Here is an 18,346-nt window from a genome sequence, read left to right as displayed (position 1 = left end):
GCACAAACGTTCACTTGGATTCAAACTAAATGCAAACTCACAAAACACATCTTGGGTCATAATAAATAAAATCAATAATTTGTATGCTAATAATGATAAAAATCCACTTAATGCCTTTTATTAAGTTCCTGCAAAGTCTTCACTGCATATATTATATGAGTCTGGATGGACGAGACTGGGCACAAATTTAATTGAGGAAGAATTATAGTTGATAACCAGTGACAAAGTCCCTGCCCATCTAAATTGTTGCATAACCACTTTTTTCTTGCAGTAGTATTTAAACCTCCAAGTTCTTTGCCTCTCACTCTCTGGTACAGTAGCTCTTGTTTATCTTTCTCAACTCCTCTCTCATTTTTTGTCACTAATCTTTTCTGCAAAAATGGCCACAGCTGGTAAGGTAGGTGCACAATTCAGTATAGGAGTATTCATAAGTACAACTGTGATATTTTATCAAATAGTTTCTCAAATAGACAGACAAAGCTTGCATCAGAATATTTTACTTGAATATTATGAAATTCTTAAGTGATCATAGCCTGTTTTCAAATTTCTATGCATTTTGTTTTTGAATGCAATATTTAATTCATTGGTTGAACTGTGTAATATATTTGATCTTATACCTGACAACTCTGGAAGTGTAAATAATGTTTATTGAGTCTTTAAGTGCTCTGTTTAAATGTAACTCTTAGATTTAGATTCAGATTTAGACTTATTTTAGCAGTGTGAAGACTACAGTATAACATACAGTATACTGCATAAAACCAAATGAACAAGTTTAGCAGTGTAAGAGTGATCTGTAGTATTCGCAGTAGTGCAAATAGTCTGTAAATTGTGAATGTGAATTCTCTGTGCATATGCATGTTTATTTCTCTAAAATCAGATTAAAATTATTGTTTTTACTACATTAAGTGTGTACTTATCTTACACATTTAAAGAAGTAAAGTCCAGTGAAATGCCCTAGTGAAATGTTGCGCACCCTGTTTTGACTGGGCAAAGGCTGCAAATATTTCAGTTTTACACAATTGTTGATATTAGCAGTGATGACAGCCTTATCTTTTTTGGCGAGTAAGCCAAAAAAAAAAAAAAAAAAGATAACAGTGAACGTCAGTGAATTCACTGTGGTTCCACAGTGGAATAAAAATGGCCAAAAATGAAGAAAACCACTTCATTCACCAAGTATGACAACTGATTTGCCAGCCTTAAATTTAATAATACTGTTTGATTGATTGAGATTTCACCCAACCGAATACCTCGCCCCTTACCCCTCCCCTTCCAAGTATGTAGGAGAACATTTCAGTGGCCAGAACATTACACCACAGTTCTGGCTGATGTAGCATGTTGATGTTAATGAACCTGAAATTACAAAAAAAAAAACTTGAGTGGATGCCTGAAGGGTTCCAGGAAAAGATTCTGGCACACCAATACCTTTCTGGCAACTCATACTAGTATAGTTTAGCTGCACCAGTCACCAGTTATGGTCCTAGAATTTTATGGTACTCAATTTCATGCTGTGTCATTGTCCTCAAGGTCATCAAATGCAAGGCAGCAGTGGCCTGGGAGCCAAACAAGCCTCTGGTGATTGAGGAAATAGAGGTAGCCCCACCCCAGGCCAATGAGGTCCGCATCAAGGTGAGAGATATCCACTATCACGACACACTCATGTACATTAAGGTGTCATGGTGTAGTTACGGAGCCTACTCAAGGAGCCACCAAAACAACAACACCACCACTGTAGCTGATATGGGCTTCCTCAAAAATATAACTAATATGTAACCTTGAGGCTATAATGGCTACAAAGATAACCTGTGTGAATTAGAAGAGTGGTGACTGGCTGCTTGTGTTTTCTCCAACAAGTTTCTGATGGCAGCAGAGACTGTTGAAAGGGAACACAACATTAAGACAGTTGAAGAAAAGGTCAATCATCTGGTACTTTGAGTAGCAGGGAGTCTGGCTGCAGCATTTTAAACAATTTGGAGTATGTGAAGTGGTTTCTGATTTATACCAGCTAAGAGACCATTGCAGTAATGAAGTCCGAAGGAAATGAGCACATGTATGATGGATACAGTATCTGTAAAACTCCAAAATATCAAGGTTTTCAAAGATGAGGCTGGGGTCAAAAATCACACCAAGGTTTCTGACAGAAGAAAAATATTTGCACAGTAGACCAAGTGGTGACTGGATTTGCTCATGCACAAAAGCAGATTTAATAATATAAATGTTGTTTTTGTTGAAGTTCAGTTGAAGAAAGTTAGTTTGCTAACACCCAATCCTTTGTATCTGTTAAACAATGCCCTTAAGGTGGAAACGGTAGAGGAAATGTCATTTTTCACTGGTATATACATGTGTGTATCATCTGCATAGAGGTGGAATGAAGTGCCATTCTTTCAACTTATATAACCAAGTCGGAGCATTTACAGCGAGAAAAAAATGCCCAAAGATGGATCTCTGGTTTTCTCCAGAGTTTACAGTGGAGGGATGTGAAATACTCAACAACGGAAACAGAACCCCCTCTATTCTAAGAGTAAGAGCTAAACCATTTCAAGGTTGAAAGGCTGATGAGGTGGTGCTGGGGTCTATCTGCCAGAATCCTGTGGTCAACTAGTGTCAATAGCAAAAAAAAAGATAATTTAGAGAGTGTTTAATAGTTGTCAAAGTTCAAGGCCAGATTTTTTTAAGAGTGGTTGAATGCAAACAGTTTTCAAACGGTCAGGGACATAAACAGAGGGTATGGATGAAGTATGTGGCATAGAGCCAACATTAGTGGGATAAGCATTTTGGTCTGTCTTATTATTATTATGGCATGTCCTTTTGCAAGTCTTTATTCCCCTTGTAGTCGAAAACTGCTAATGGACCTTCAGAAAAAGCACAATACCCAAATGTTCAAGTGTTTTCACTGTATGGTTACTGTTTTGGATTCAGATTGTAGCAACCGGGGTGTGCCATACAGACCTTCACCACCTTTCTGAGTGTAAGCGTAACGATGGCTTCCCAATAGTCCTCGGCCATGAGGGAGCGGGGATTGTGGAGAGTGTTGGGCCGGGAGTTACTGAATTCCAGCCAGGTCAGTTGAAGCCCACCCAAAGGAAACACACTTATCTCACATTTGATTTAACTTTTTGACAGGTGGACTAAAATTAATTTAACATGGCAGCATTATTATCTTTTATCTTCCAGGAGACAAGGTTATCCCTTTGGGTTTGCCCAACTGTAGAAAATGTCGCTTCTGCAAGAGTCCAAAGACCAACCAGTGTGAGGAAGGCTGGTGAGTCAACATTCACCTCCAGCCCATCTTGCCTTCCTTCGAAATCATTAATCTCATTCATCACTGATAAACCGTTTTGATGGTACATTTTATCCAACATAACTTTAATTTTAGGTGCTGTCTGATAATACCCCATGATAACATGTCTTCAGAATATTTTGGATTTCACTTCTCGGGCACATAGATCATGTCAATAAATATTTGTTGCAGCCTCTAATGAAACAGAAACAATTCACCAATTTAGTTTCAGGCTTTATTTTTACTTTGTTCAAATTCTTTGTTCAGGGCTGCTCATGGTTATGACGTGATGGCAGCACCAGACTCCAGGTTTACCTGTAAAGGGAAGAAGGTGCTGCAGTTTGTGGGAACCAGCACCTTCTCTGAGTACACTGTTTTGAACCAGATTGCTGTGGCAAAGATCGACCCCGCTGCCCCTCTGGACAAAGTCTGTCTTCTTGGCTGTGCAGTCTGCACAGGATTTGGAGCAGCAGTTAATACTGCAAAGGTGTGTATGTTTTATGGGAATAGAACTTGAATAGAACATCAAGGAGTCCAGCCTAAAGTTCCATGTTTTTGCCTCTTCAGGTGGAACCAGGATCCACATGTGCTGTGTTTGGCCTGGGAGCTGTGGGTTTGGCTGCAGTCATGGGCTGCAAGTTTGCAGGAGCCAAGAGGATTATTGTTGTTGACATCAATCCAGACAAGTTTGAGAAGGCCAAGGTGTTTGGTGCGACCGACTTTGTGAACCCCAAGGATCACAATAAACCCATCAACCAAGTGCTGCATGAGATGACTGATGGAGGAGTGGACTTCTCCCTGGAATGTGTCGGGAATGTGGAAGTCATGGTGAGGCGGATAGCAAGGTTTACATAAAGATTCAATGTAAATTGGCTCAGAAAGGGGGATTGTGTTTAAGATTCTTTTCCATATTATTAATTTTCTCAGCGCAGTGCCTTGGAGTCTTGTGTCAAAGGCTGGGGTGTCAGCGTGATTGTTGGCTGGACAAATTTGCACGACTTTGCTGCTCGACCCATTCAGCTCATCACTGGACGCACATGGAAGGGCTCTATGTTTGGAGGTGAGACGCCTTTCAGACAAGTATGATCATCATTATCGACTGACTTGAAAGATAAGACTGTATTTGTTCATATTTTATTATGTTTGTTTCCTCTGTGGCTCAGGCTTTAAAAGCAAGGATGGTGTGCCTGAGATGGTTAAAGCCTACCTGGACAAGAAGGTGAAGCTGGATGAGTTTATCACTCACAACATGACTTTGGACCAGGTCAATGATGCCTTTGAGCTGATGAACCGCGGCAAATGGTATCTTTATACTTTCTCCACTATTCATGATTCACTAAGTAGCTACACAAATAAAGAATTAACAAGTGTCTGTTTTGTTTTTGCTCCACAGCATCCGGACGGTTATAAATGTTTCTCCACAATGAGACCACCATGTTTCTTTCAGTCATTTAATGCTTTCATTTAATGACCTGCAACTGTGTTTTACTGAATCTTAACACAATAACCATATACACAATGCGATGTAAGCAAAAACTAAACATGTTTAAGTCCTTATGGAGAGAAATAAAAGCTCTAAACAGATGGGGTCTGTGATTTTCTTGTTTGAGCTTTGGTTTTGTTCAGAATCAGAATAATCTTTATTGTCATTGCAGAACACGAGTTGTACAGTGTCGTGTTGTATGCCATAGGAACAAGATTCAGTTATCCACAAAACTTTCTGTACACAGTCTCTAAACTCTTTGGTTTGTCTGACAGAAGTGTTCTTGTCACGTTTTTCATTGCACCATCTGGATTTTACCAGTACTTGCTTACACACTTAATTGTATTTTCAATCGGAATTTTTTTCACTTATTTTTTACGGGAGGTAAGTCTCCATATTATCATCATCATCCGTGGGAGTTGCTGCTTTTTTGCGCCAACTCAGTTGCAAACAGCCTTCACATCTGAGTACTAAGAATTGATGCCGTGGTTTCAAAATTTTTATTTTTTTTACAGTTTTTTAAGTTTGTTGATAATCAGTCTCAAAGTCTGTCCATCAGAATGTTTATGCTTTGTCCTTCACTAAAATCAGCTTAAAATTATTTTTATTGTAATAAGTAATGCAGAGAAAATCATAGTTCTTCTGATGTTCTTCTGATGTTCTCCTCTTTGCCTTTTTTCTTCATCCATCTCTCTTTATTGACAATGTGATTATGTTGTGGAGTATACACCGCTGTCATGCAGCTGCTGGTACACGTTTGGTACTTGGTACTCGTCTGAACATCACCGCCAGTTTTTTGTCTGCAGTCCCAATCAATCCCATACATGACTACACACGGTGTGGTGGCTATGGAACAGTTGACTGCTTCTTTTCCTTACCCTGGCAATCCTTGAATTGCTGCTATCTGTTAGCCTGTGTCTCTTGCTCTGATGACCACCTATTCCACGTCTCCATTCTTCTTCTTTCCCTTGTCCTGTGCGAGAGCATGAACCCTCCCTGTAGCTGATTGGCTTGAATAGTGTTGTGTGACTCATTCCAAGTGAGTTTGTTTTTTTTCCCATTCCAGTTTTTTTCAGACACACAAAGGACAGAATCATTAGAACTGCTTACTATACTGTACCTAAAATACTGTATGGTTTTGCAACCACCAGATGAAACACTCATCACTATCTTTCTTTACTGAATAACTGACCTCCTTTACACGTTTCTCAGGATAGTGTTCCCAAAGTGATGGAGGGGGACATGGACAAGGAGCTCAGAATGGATAAATTTGCGACTCACACTGTCAAACATTTTGAAGTTGTTTATGTTAATGTGTGTAGTGCTCTCATGTGCCCTAGGGGTTTTGTATGTTAAAGACATTATGTGTCACTGCTGCCCTCTGTTGAGGACAAAGCTGAGATGTGATGAGAGGTGTGAGACAGGTTTTTATAATTTGTCCCCTTGAGAGGCCACTTTCCCTTCTAGGACAAATACAAGTTTCAGAATTATATTCTAAGTCATTAAAATGTGATATCCACAACTTACTTTATAGCTATAGCTTAAATTTTATAAGCAACTGAATATCTAATTGTAAAATCTAACCATTTTAAAATCACTTTGTCTGAACTCATGTGGTCTCTGTGAATGGGACACTGGTAAAGATCAATACAGCTACATAAACTGTGCATTTAAATATCATCAGATTAACTGCAATATTATGGCAACACGCATTGCTTTATTATTGTTAATGACCCTCACAAGAGCCCCCCATGACAAATTACACCCAGGTTTAAAATTCAAAATCAGCTTTATTTCACCAAATACAGGAATTTCATCAGGTTGTGTTTTCTCACTTAAACACAAGCTTGGGAACACAAACAGCAATGAATCAAAATCCACGAGTGTGTAAACTCTACGTTGACCCGACACTTCACCGATGTATGTAACCTGCCACTGACAAGGTCTACACTGGGGAATGTAATGCAGTGTAGTAACTACGTCTCTCTGTAAAGTTTGATGTTTTGACATTTGGTTCTGTCTGTGTGATATCAATCCACTCATCTAACTCTCAGCAAGAAAGCAAATATGCTTGCAAATATTTCCCAACATGCTGACCCACAACTTGTTCTAACCTGTTCTCCAGCATCCATTTCAATAGGTCACTAATTAAAGTTTAACTTTTGTTGGTGATGATTTACCTGATTCACACTCAGTTATGGTGGTTGCTGATCATTTATTTCACACAGGCTCCACAGATGTTATTTATTCTTTACTGAGCAACTGGGAACGTATTGCAGATCTGCAGGACCTTTTTTTTTAAATATATAAACTATTTTTCTTTCATTACTAATAAGAAATCGTGGAATCCAAGTACTGCCAAAGCCAAAGTCCCTGCCCTGCTATATAAAGTGCAAGACTGGAATCTCGTCCCCACTCCTGTCCTCTCTGAACTCCTTTTATCTGCTTGTTTTATCCTCTTTTTGCAGCAAAAATGACCACAGCTGGTAAGGTAAGCGTCATCCACCATGTGAGCACTGACATTTATGTGATGTTACAAGACATGTTTGAGGCGCCTGTGTATTTATGCACACACTAAAAATTTGTTAGCTATAAAATAAAGAAAGAAGATCAAAGAAAACTTTGATGTAACGATATATAACTATAGCTATAAGTGTGTCACAGTCGTAATGTGCATTATTTATGTGCAAGTCTATGTACAGACATGCAGGTTAAAATTATTTTACTTTTACTGCAGTAAAATGTAAAGCTGTTATGTAATAGGTAATCCTAAGGTTAGCTTAACCTTAAAATACCCTGTCTTTCGTTCTCATATCTGTCTCTCTCCTCTTTCCCCTCTGCCTCATGTTCCGTTTTAACTTTATACACAGTTTGAAACAACTCGCCAAACCGACCTTTTAATAGCAGTATACCTCAGTAATATTTGTCACGACTCATGCTTGTTAATTTCATGCTGGTGTCATTGTCCTCAAGATCATCAAGTGCAAGGCAGCAGTGGCCTGGGAGCCCAAGAAGCCTTTGGTTATTGAGGAAATAGAGGTAGCCCCGCCCCAGGCCAACGAGGTCCGCATCAAGGTGAGAAACGTCCAATATTAAAACACGACAGTACATACACAAGTTTGTTTTACTGCATCTGTAAGAAAGGGGATGAACTTTCCACCTTTTACATTAACACAAAATGAAAACTATCAACATAATGAGAAATCAATGCTGCCCAACCCACTGAGAGAGAACACTCACAATCAGCCTGTCCCCTCAACTGCCCGTGTTTTTCATTGTGTAGTCATTGTCTTTGTGCAGATTGTGGCGACCGCAGTGTGCCATACAGATCTTTACCAACTTTTGGAGAGCAAAGCTTTCTTCCCAACCGTCCTCGGCCATGAGGCAGCTGGGATCGTGGAGAGTGTTGGGCCTGGAGTCACTGACTTTCAGCCAGGTCAGTTTTCAATTGTCAAACATTTTGGGAAATACTTTTATTTGCAGTCTTTCTGAGAGTGAGATGCGATTATATCAGTCTCACGTCTCTGTGTTCAGTATGAAGCTAGGATGCATTTAGTTTAGTATTGTGTAAATCTTGGAAACAGCTACCTTGGCTGTGTCCAACATGTAGAAACACAGTGACCAATATGGTTGTCACTTCATTCGAAATTCAAACTTTCATTTGAACGTGAGAAAGAAATTAAATATTTAAACTACAAAGACCTGTTCAAATTTAAAACTGTCTTTCAGTCTATGTGCAACAGAAAGTTTGAAGTAGTTTACCTTGCCATTTGACAATCCCAAAGCTCCCTATTAACAATTTGTAGCTTGTTAAGTTAACCCATGCATTAACATAACTTTCTTTGCCATTCGGCCCTTATTTTTTTTTAGCTCATTCTAAAAGTTTGTGTAAAATCTGGCAGTCACAATATAACATTGTTTTTGAATTTCAGGAGACAAGGTTATTCCTCTGTTCGTCTCCCAGTGTAGAGAATGTCGCTTCTGTAAGAATCCTAAGAGCAACCAGTGTGAAAAAACATGGTGAGCTTCATAAGCATCCAGTTCTTCCTACTCAGCTTTTTATTTCCGCTTAGATGTTTTCATACTATTATAGGCCCATTTGACACAAAGATACTATTCACCAGCACTTTAGCTGCTGTCTGATGACACAGCAGAACTTTTTTTTTGTTAATTTGGATTGTTTTCTACACCAAATGTTATTTTGTTCAGGTCCTTAATTCATCGCAATGCGACCGTGGCACCAGACTCCAGGTTTACCTGTAAAGGGAAGAAGGTGCTGCAGTTTGTGGGAACCAGCACCTTCTCTGAGTACACTGTGATGAACCAGATGGCCGTGGCAAAGATCGACCCCGCTGCCCCTCTGGACAAAGTTTGTCTTCTTGGCTGTGGAGTCTGCACAGGATTTGGAGCAGCAGTTAATACTGCTAAGGTGTGTACGCGATGGTTCAACATGTTGTAGTAATCAAGGAAAACTACTGATTATTACTGAGTAGAACATCAAGGAGTCCAGCCTAAAGTTCCATGTTTTTGCCTCTTCAGGTGGAACCAGGATCCACATGTGCTGTGTTTGGCCTGGGAGCTGTGGGTTTGGCTGCAGTCATGGGCTGCAAGTTTGCAGGAGCCAAGAGGATTATTGTTGTTGACATCAATCCAGACAAGTTTGAGAAGGCCAAGGTGTTTGGTGCGACCGACTTTGTGAACCCCAAGGATCACAATAAACCCATCAGCCAAGTGCTGCATGAGATGACTGATGGAGGAGTGGACTTCTCCCTGGAATGTGTCGGGAATGTGGAAGTCATGGTGAGGAGATTTGTTTTAATCTGGTTTGAGAATATAATTGAGAGGTCACTTAACTATTAAAATAATTATCTGTATTCCAAGACAGTGGTTCTTAACCTTTTGAGGATGAAAATATTAGGGAGGGGCTGAGCAGAGAGAGGCAGAGATGCACAAATTTTAAGGGACGTTATTAGTCTGCACCATGCTCTGCATTATTTAATTTCACATTAATTTATTTTAGCCTGTGACCCCACCTGGGACGACTTCCTGGAACCTCCAGTTTGAAAACCACAGTTCTAATCAAAGTGAACTTGCTCTTTTCCAGCAGTTGTCAGTGAAGAAGAGCTGAGTGTCCTTCATTGTCCACATTTCCTCAGGTTGTCCTGAGATGTAGACCAGCACCCCCTCCAGTTACAAGCCCACTGACATTGTGCTGTTCTCCATCTAGCGCAGTGCCTTGGAGTCTTGTGTGAAAGGCTGGGGTGTCAGCGTGATTGTTGGCTGGACAGACTTGCAAGACTTTGCTGCTCGACCCATTCAGCTCATCACTGGACGCACATGGAAGGGCTCCATGTTTGGAGGTGAGACCAATATGACAATTACCACTGACTAATGAATCCCTAGAAATTGAATGGCTTTATGCTTATGTTCTGCAGTTCTTTAGCTGGTTCTGTTCTGTATGAGACTCTGTGCTCTTATTTTGTGTGCATTTTGTAACTCAGGCTTTAAAAGCAAGGATGGTGTGCCTCAGATGGTTAAAGCCTACCTGGACAAGAAGGTGAAGCTGGATGAGTTTATCACTCACAACATGACTTTGGACCAGGTCAATGACGCCATCGAACTGATGAAGCGCTGCGAATGGTAGATTTACTCTCCTGTACTTTGTCGTCATCATTAATGGCTCATTAATAACACAGATACAGTATTCACAGGTGCAGGTCTGCTCATGTCTTTCTCCTCTTTTTGTTCCACAGCATCCGGACAGTCCTGAGTGTTTCTCCACAGTAAAACAGCTGTGTTGCTTTCAGCGATGTACAAATAATTCTGTAACTATATTACATGTAATTTAACCATCATTTTTGTGCACATGACACAATGCACATTTAAAGTGAGCTGTCAAATTTTACACAAAATACAGTTCTTATCTCTCAACAGGCTTGTTTATTGTGACTCGCCTCTCAGCATTACTGAGTGGATTACATGCAGATTGTCTTTGTGTGAGTCATCTGCAGTGTTCATGTGAGCAAACACTAAACATGTGTTTAGAACACGTGTTTATGGAGCAAAATACATGACAGACCCCATCTAAACAGATGGAATCTGTGAGTTCCTTGTTTGTCTTCTGGTCTGACTGTGTTGTGTGTCAGAGTATCAGTGACTCTGAGTGCTCTATTAAACTGTGTTTAAACTGTTTTAGCTCTGATTATTTCAATGTTAGCTTAATTTGGGAGGCAGCTTTGTGATTATTCTGCGAGGATGGGCTCCAGGATTCGTCCATGAGATCATATACATTAACTTCTTAAGGTTAGAGTAGGTTTACAATTGTACATGTCATTTTGTGTCTAATTTGTTTGGCAAAAGTAGCACCACAACCTCACATTGTTAGATTTCCACAGGCAGATCTGTGGTGGCCTCACCACCATTGTTGGAGTGTAGCAGATGTAGCAGCACATTTTCCTCCTTAACAGCAATTATTTTTACTGTTTGGATCATTGGGATTCCATACACAACCGTGCACTTTCGAAAGGGGGATTAAATTAAGAAAAGATACATTATCTTTCCTTGGCAATATATTTATATTTGTTTGCTTTATACTTAGACTAGCATCCCTGCATGTGTTCAGCAAGAACATCAGTTTCCTCGGATAACGGGCTGATCTGGACTCTGAGCTTCATTAAACTGTGCGTCTCAGTGGGAAAGTCATACAGCATTTTGAGACAATGAGAGAAGCAGATGTGATCGGCTATGATTTCAACAGGACCCTAACTAACCCCACAACAGATCCAGGAATGCAGAGCATGATAATCAATCCTGCCAAAGCCTTGTTTTCATCTGCTTTTTGAATCATGATTTTTTAAATTTGAGTTTATGTCTTAAAGGAACACGCAATCCAGCTAATCTGCACATTTCTTTCAGCGTTCAAAGTTAATGTCAGCAAGACACTGTCCTCTTTGAAGCTGCTGTCATATCCTTCCCAATTTGAATAACATGATAAAATTGTCTTGCTATTGCAACCTTTTGTTTTCTCAGAAATTTGTCCAATTGTCATGTTTATATGATATAACAAAATTGTAGAATGAATGCAGCCTGCAACTAAAGGTAAAATATATATATGTGTGTGTGTGTGTGTGTGTTTGTATTTTCTATACATTAAACTACCATTCACACTCACATTCACACCTATGGAAGATTTAGAGTCGCCAACCTGATATGCATGTCTCTGGACTATGGGAGGAGACCGGAGAACCCAGAGGGAACCCACGCAAACACAAGGAGAACGTGCAAACGCCACACAGAAAAGTGTGTGAGTGTGTATATATATGTATATATATACAATGACCCCAGTTAAAATATTTGCGGAAGGAAATGAGCATTGTGGGAAGTGGAAATATCAGCATTGTTTGGACACCCAACCCACAGAGGCAGGACCCTTCCTTGTGATTGGTCTAAACTCTGATAAGACCTACACTCTTACCTCACCCTGTGAGTGAGAGTGTAGTTGTTCAACAGCATGGCAGCTGCAGGGAAGGTAAGCGTGCTGACTTCTCTTCACAATTAGTCGTATTGGCATAATGAATTTCCGTGAATGTTTGATTTGAGTCGTTCTACGCACAGAAACACTGCTTGGACTTTTCCTTCGCTCAGTCAAATGTTTATAGAGCAGAGGGAGTGTTTACAGTACGAAGACATTTAGGGTGGGTTTGAATCTGAACAGTCCTGCTTTCACAATCTGTAATAGACAAAAAAAAAAGAAGTCATTGGAGAGTTTATTGTGTCTCTTGGAAGACTTCTTGTGCTGAGAATTCTTCTTCAGACTTCCTGTTATTGCAACATTTCCACACTGGGTGGGACAAAAAGGTCAAAGTATGTCTCAAAGACAGTTTCCCATGGCTCAGTTATATCAGCCTGTGGAGAAACAGACAAGTACTGATAGTGAATTGACCCCGATCCTGTTCTCTATGGCCCAAAAAAAGTCGACTGTGATTTTATTTTCCTTCTTCCTTTTACTCGGCTGCTTCCACCATGGCACTGAATGGGTTAAATGTCCAGAGAGCTGTTACGCTGACAGATTCCAGACCAGCTGAAGCTCTTGGATGTTGTCTTGTAGGTGATCCGGTGCAGGGCTGCAGTAGCATGGGAGGCTGGGAAACCTCTCGTGATGGAGGAGGTGGAAGTGGCGCCTCCTAAAGCTGGGGAGGTTCGCCTTAAGGTAAAGACTCAGGGGCGATGTGTTAAGATAAAAATACTGGAGTAAACTCTTCAGTCACTACATGCTTGCCTTGTAATTTATTTCTAATCAGATAAAAGTGATGTTACAACTAAAACCTATCTTAGATAGGCTACTGTATCTATACCTGTAGACTATAAATACACTGTTTATAGCCTCCACCTTATAATTACCAGCTTCTTTTCAATGCTTATCTATAGTCAGTTTCCATTATTTAGTATATTTGCTGTCCAAGACTACGGGGGACTTTGAACCCTTAGTTATTTCCTGCTATATGCTGTAAAACAAGGAGTCTCCTTCATTGTTACTGTACTTATTTATTTTAACACAATCTTTAGACCAGTATTGTAACCTCAAGTTAAAGAGATACTCGCTAATCAGTGATATTTCTAATAGAAGATTAAATAAGAACCAGAGGAGAGTTTATTCCTGAACTGATTGATTTCCCTGCATTTCAGCAGATACTCATCCTCAAATAATCACATTAGTACTTTTAAATGATTCTGCGTGGATCAGATCCCGGTCCTTTATTTCAGGTCGTGGCCACAGGGATCTGTCACACCGACTCCTACACACTGAGCGGCTCTGATCCTGAGGGAGTCTTCCCTGTAGTGCTGGGCCATGAGGGAGCTGGTATTGTGGAGAGTGTCGGAGAGGGGGTCACCAAGTTTCAGCCAGGTTCTCTTCTCTTTTTGTACATGGTTAAATTGATTATTGCAATGTAAGGGCTCATATTTAACAGTGCGCTTGTATTTTAGGAGACACGGTCATTCCCTTATATGTCCCACAGTGTGGAGAGTGCAAGTTCTGTAAAAATCCCAAAACCAACCTGTGTCAAAAGATCAGGTAACTGTCCTGGGTTAAAGCTGCACAGATCAGCCGCTACAATAAAAAAAAAATCTATCTTGCTTTGTGCTGCACCTCTGCACAGCTTGATCTGTGTCTCCTTCTCCAGGCTCACCCAGGGCAAAGGCTTGATGCCAGATGGGACGACCCGTTTCTCCTGCAAAGGCAAGAGCCTCTTCCACTTCATGGGCTGCAGCACGTTCTCTGAGTACACTGTGGTGGCTGAGATTTCCCTGGCCAAAGTGAACCACGAGGCCCCTCTGGACAAGGTTTGTCTGCTTGGCTGTGGCATCACCACCGGTTATGGAGCTGCTTTGAACACTGCCAAGGTAAATCAACCTCCTCCCCCAATATCACTCTGCTACGATTACTCCTCACAGCCAGGCACTGATAGTGGGATGTGTGTGGAAATGAGAAATTGGTTTACCCGAGATAATTGCCAAGAAAAAACAAAAGTCATAAACTTAAATCAAAATTGAATGAATAATGAGCTATGAATGCTTTTTTCACTTCCTCAGTCTCAAACATTGTATCTTTGATCATCCATTTTTGTAGTCACAATTCCCTGTTGGCTCCTTTTCTAATCATCATGTTGCCTTGATTTAAGGCAGTAAAGCTGTATTATATTCTTTTCAGCTTCATTGTTATTCCTGCTGTGTACTGTTTTATTAAGACCCACTGAGCTGTGCTGACCTGTGTTTGTCTCTCCTGTCCCTCACCCTGCAGGTGGAGGCTGGTTCAACCTGTGCGGTGTTTGGCCTGGGGGCACTGGGCCTCGCAGCAATCATGGGCTGTAAAGCAGCCGGGGCAGCCAGGATTATTGGAGTCGATCTTAACCCGGACAAGTTTCCGACGGCCCGAGAGTTCGGGGCCACAGACGTGGTGAACCCAAAGGAGCACAGCAAGCCAATCCAAGAGGTCCTGGTAGAGATGACAGATGGAGGCGTGGACTACTCCTTTGAATGTGTGGGCAATGTGGCAATCATGGTGAGTGGGGAAATATTAATCCCACATTACTGACCAGTACCTTTTGTTGTGTAGCAGGTATTCATTTGAATACTTTTTTTCCCATAAAATTACCAGTAATTTTAATTTTTATCGTACACATATCGTAATCACACCTGAGCAATGTGCAAACATATTAGGTTGAATTTGTAGCCAGGTGCTGTTCGGACCAGGTTGAGGAAATAAGAGTGATGATATTGTTCCTTGGTGGCAGAGAGCCGCCCTGGAGGCCTGTCATAAAGGATGGGGAACTAGCGTCATCATTGGGGTGGCAGCAGCTGGACAAGAGATCTCCACCCGGCCCTTCCAGCTGGTGACCGGACGCACCTGGAAAGGAACTGCATTCGGAGGTAACTAGTTAGTTGTTGTGAGGATGACAGCTGATTCAAGATAAAGTTATTTTAAAGTATTATAACCAATAACTGTGGCTGTTTCTCTCTTTCACTCATTTACTACTCGGTTTTCAACTGACTCTCTAACAGTTCGCTCTATAATGAACAACAAACTGAGATTTACTGGTAGTTGGACTTTAGGGATGGTGGTGTTGGTTGGTTAGTTCACTACCACTTTGGGTCCAGACTGAATTATCTCAACAACTATCAGATGAATTGCAGGGAAATTTTGTGCAGACATTCGTGGTCCCCAGAGGACCAGTCCCAAAGACTTCGCCAGTCCCCCTACTTTTCCTCTAGTGCTGTTGATATTTTTGTTAGTTATGTATAATGTCTCTTCAACTACTGAATGGTTTTTCACGTTTGGTTCATGTCACAGAGTTTCATGGTTCATAAGGTGAAAGTGAAAACCTTTCAGCATCATCTTGTCAAACTTTTAATCCGTACTTGAGTTCTGTGGCTCTCAGACTCTTTCTGTAATGCTTCCTACAGAAGAAAAGGTTCATGCTTCCCGACGTAACCTGATTTTATTTTTATCAATCATTAATACTGGGGAACCAACGAATAACAAAGGAGCTGAGCTGAATGTTTTGAAATGAAGGAAGCAGTTCAGGTCAGCGTAACAGCATGGGAAAACGCTTTTATTTTCCCTGGATGAATCATTTTCAACTCATCCACTCCATATTTCTACTCTCAGCTCTCATACAGGGGAACATAATAAGCACATACTGCACAAAGCCAGCTAATCATTCCTTTTCTACAGTAAATGCTTTGTGGTTCTGGCTGGAAGCCGAACTGTTACACAAGCATTTACACTGACAAATGTTCAAATACCCCCCCAAAAAATGCGTGGGTGTAGATTTAGTACAATTATTCTTCAGTTTGTCACTTTTGTGGAAACACAGTTGTGTAACTTCTATAAACAGTGTAATCTGTTTGCCTTTTCACACGTACACTTTTCCCCAGGATACAAAAGTGTCGACAGTGTCCCCAAACTGGTGGAGGAGTATATGAACAAGAAGCTCAAAGTGGACGAATTTGTGACTCACACTTTGCCCTTTGAGAAGATCACTGATGGTTTTGATCTCATGCATGCTGGGAAATGGTAAGCCTCCATTTAAGATACATGTTGGAGCTGTTTGTTATGTTAATGTGCGTAGAGCTCTAGCGTCCCTCTGGGTTTTCGTCCGTTAGACCTTATGCATCGCTGCTGCCTTCTTTTGAGGACACAGCTGAGATGCTGAGGAGAGTTGTGAGACCTTGAGAGGCCTTTATTGAAACACCAACACGCCAACTGAGTTGTTAGTGTATTTTAAGCCTTAGAAAAAGTCTGACATTCACAGTCTAATCCCACTGTCCTCTTTCAGCATCCGCGTTGTCCTCCGGTTCTAGATGCAGAGGAGTGAAGAAAACCATGATGTCACTCCATGTTTACTCTGCTCAGTTTAATAAATAATCTTTCGGTTCCCCTGTCTCGAGTCTGTTTTATTAGAACAATGCACAGTCAGACACCTCTTTGATCAGCGTTTCCACCCCCCGAAGGAACACACATACACAGAGAGAACATTTGTGAGAGGGAAAAAACTGACGAACCAAAACAAGATTATTCAGAAATATTCAGAAATGTCCTTTGATCTCCGCTGAATGAATAATAAGGCAGTGCAACCACAAACAGCCAAATGGCATCAGCGTTGGCAGGTTGTTAATGGATTTGGACTTGCTGAGTAGGAGCAGCACAGACACAGGCCTGATGAGGTTGTTTAAAAGCATGTTGAAAACACTGCGGATGAAGTCTAGCCTGTTAAATACTTGCAAAACATCCTCTGATTTTTCTCCCTGCAGGATTTGAGCACGAGGCTGGTTTTAGTCCTTTGTCCGATTCACAAACGGCTACACAAGCTTTTCAGTGTAAATTTAAGTGTCTCCACGCTTGGGGAATCTATTTCCACTTCCAAAAATGTTGACTCAAACTGTAACTGACTTGAGAGAATTACTGCGACGCCTTGTATTCAGCTGTGCCGTTCCTTGTTAGGCAAAACAGGCAAAACATGTCAACAGCCATGTTTCCCAACAGCTTACTTCATGCTCTACAGCAGCTGCAGCCGCATTTTTACTCCTCTCTAGTATTTCTGTGGTGATGAAGACAAGTCTGACGAGGACATATAATATTGAAATGGGCGGCTCAAAGGATTGTGGGTGTTTTAGCCTGATGGGGTTAATTAACCTCAACCTATTTCTGATTTTCATTCAGCCTCTTTTTTCACCACAGAAGAAGAAGCAGGAAAAGCAGCGGCCATGTAGTAAATTTGTACGTGCTGATCATATTCAGTCAACTTACAAATGAAATGATCAAACAGAAAGTAATTCTTATTGAAACAGGGTCTGCAGTGATCATTTTCTCATGATTATATAAAGAGCAAAGATATAAAACATACAATTTATGCAGACATCAGTACATGAGATTATGCAGAGTAAGACTGGCTTTTGAAAACTGTATATTCTGCATTAAACTAAATACACAGTAGATGATAAAGTTCTGTGAATGGTTATATCAGATGCCAGATATCTGCAATGTCTGTGGTTCAGTGCTAACGTGGTTCCAGACCCTTGTTTCCTGTCTGTCTCTTCACTAAACTGTCAAATGAACTGTCCAATACAGGCAAAAAATGCCATGAAAATAATGTTTTAAAGATAATAAAGTTTAGAGTTGGACTTTGAAGTAATCTACAGTGAATCCTGCATTCACGGCAAAATGATTATTGGGACTGCACTGCATTGTGCTAGTTTAATTTTTCTGTGATGTAATTCTGTGCTGTGCGATACAATGCAACACTTTGACAGTAAACAAGGAAAGAAATGGCATTTCTTTGTGCCTTTTTTCTTTCTGTGACTTGTGAAAAGTACAACACTGGTGATGAAGTAATTGACTGTTTCAGCCTTTTGATGGTGCTCTGTGGACTCTAGTTTTGGTTTCTTGAGTTTTGTCCAGTATTTCCTGTTTTATTTATTTTTTATTTCCTCTTCCCTGTGTATCTGTTCCCAATTTGCAAGCTGTCTTTGTCCATTTTCCCACCTTTGTTGATTGTCTGCCCCGCCCTAATGTGGATCACCTGTTG

The 18,346-nt window shown here is 40.7% G+C and overlaps 3 protein-coding genes across 3 annotated transcripts; all 3 read left to right on the top strand.

The window, feature by feature from the left end:
* The first annotated feature begins 164 nt into the window (after positions 1-164).
* Positions 165-4,859, top strand: LOC121197160 (alcohol dehydrogenase 1-like). The gene is made up of 9 exons (XM_041060598.1): positions 165-397; positions 1,525-1,626; positions 2,917-3,058; positions 3,172-3,259; positions 3,545-3,764; positions 3,845-4,105; positions 4,205-4,337; positions 4,441-4,579; positions 4,671-4,859. Exons 1-9 carry the CDS (start codon positions 380-382, stop codon positions 4,702-4,704), a joined length of 1,137 nt encoding a protein of 378 aa, XP_040916532.1. The 5' UTR covers positions 165-379; the 3' UTR covers positions 4,705-4,859.
* A 2,119-nt stretch (positions 4,860-6,978) lies between these two features.
* Positions 6,979-10,951, top strand: LOC121197162 (alcohol dehydrogenase 1-like). The gene is made up of 9 exons (XM_041060600.1): positions 6,979-7,251; positions 7,734-7,835; positions 8,061-8,196; positions 8,693-8,780; positions 8,970-9,189; positions 9,300-9,560; positions 9,988-10,120; positions 10,262-10,400; positions 10,514-10,951. The coding sequence occupies exons 1-9, from the start codon at positions 7,234-7,236 to the stop codon at positions 10,545-10,547; spliced, it is 1,131 nt and encodes a 376-aa protein (XP_040916534.1). The 5' UTR covers positions 6,979-7,233; the 3' UTR covers positions 10,548-10,951.
* A 1,223-nt stretch (positions 10,952-12,174) lies between these two features.
* On the top strand, positions 12,175-16,987 carry LOC121197161 (alcohol dehydrogenase class-3 chain L). The gene is made up of 9 exons (XM_041060599.1): positions 12,175-12,288; positions 12,868-12,969; positions 13,524-13,665; positions 13,746-13,833; positions 13,943-14,162; positions 14,560-14,820; positions 15,053-15,188; positions 16,197-16,335; positions 16,598-16,987. Exons 1-9 carry the CDS (start codon positions 12,271-12,273, stop codon positions 16,620-16,622), a joined length of 1,131 nt encoding a protein of 376 aa, XP_040916533.1. The 5' UTR covers positions 12,175-12,270; the 3' UTR covers positions 16,623-16,987.
* Positions 16,988-18,346: the final 1,359 nt, after the last annotated feature.

The sequence above is a fragment of the Toxotes jaculatrix genome, chromosome 17 (genome assembly GCF_017976425.1).
Source record: "Toxotes jaculatrix isolate fToxJac2 chromosome 17, fToxJac2.pri, whole genome shotgun sequence".
NCBI lineage: Eukaryota > Metazoa > Chordata > Actinopteri > Toxotidae > Toxotes > Toxotes jaculatrix.
This window is presented reverse-complemented; position numbering and strand designations above follow the sequence as displayed.

Excerpts from the sequence above, each read along its gene's own strand:
- LOC121197161 (XM_041060599.1), top strand. Across the intron at positions 12,970-13,523 it reads CTGGGGAGGTTCGCCTTAAG|GTCGTGGCCACAGGGATCTG; the intron begins GTAAAGACTCAG and ends CCTTTATTTCAG. Across the intron at positions 13,834-13,942 it reads AACCTGTGTCAAAAGATCAG|GCTCACCCAGGGCAAAGGCT; the intron begins GTAACTGTCCTG and ends CTCCTTCTCCAG.
- LOC121197162 (XM_041060600.1), top strand. Across the intron at positions 8,781-8,969 it reads AACCAGTGTGAAAAAACATG|GTCCTTAATTCATCGCAATG; the intron begins GTGAGCTTCATA and ends TATTTTGTTCAG. Across the intron at positions 9,190-9,299 it reads CAGCAGTTAATACTGCTAAG|GTGGAACCAGGATCCACATG; the intron begins GTGTGTACGCGA and ends TTGCCTCTTCAG.
- LOC121197160 (XM_041060598.1), top strand. Across the intron at positions 3,260-3,544 it reads AACCAGTGTGAGGAAGGCTG|GGCTGCTCATGGTTATGACG; the intron begins GTGAGTCAACAT and ends TTCTTTGTTCAG. Across the intron at positions 4,338-4,440 it reads GAAGGGCTCTATGTTTGGAG|GCTTTAAAAGCAAGGATGGT; the intron begins GTGAGACGCCTT and ends TCTGTGGCTCAG.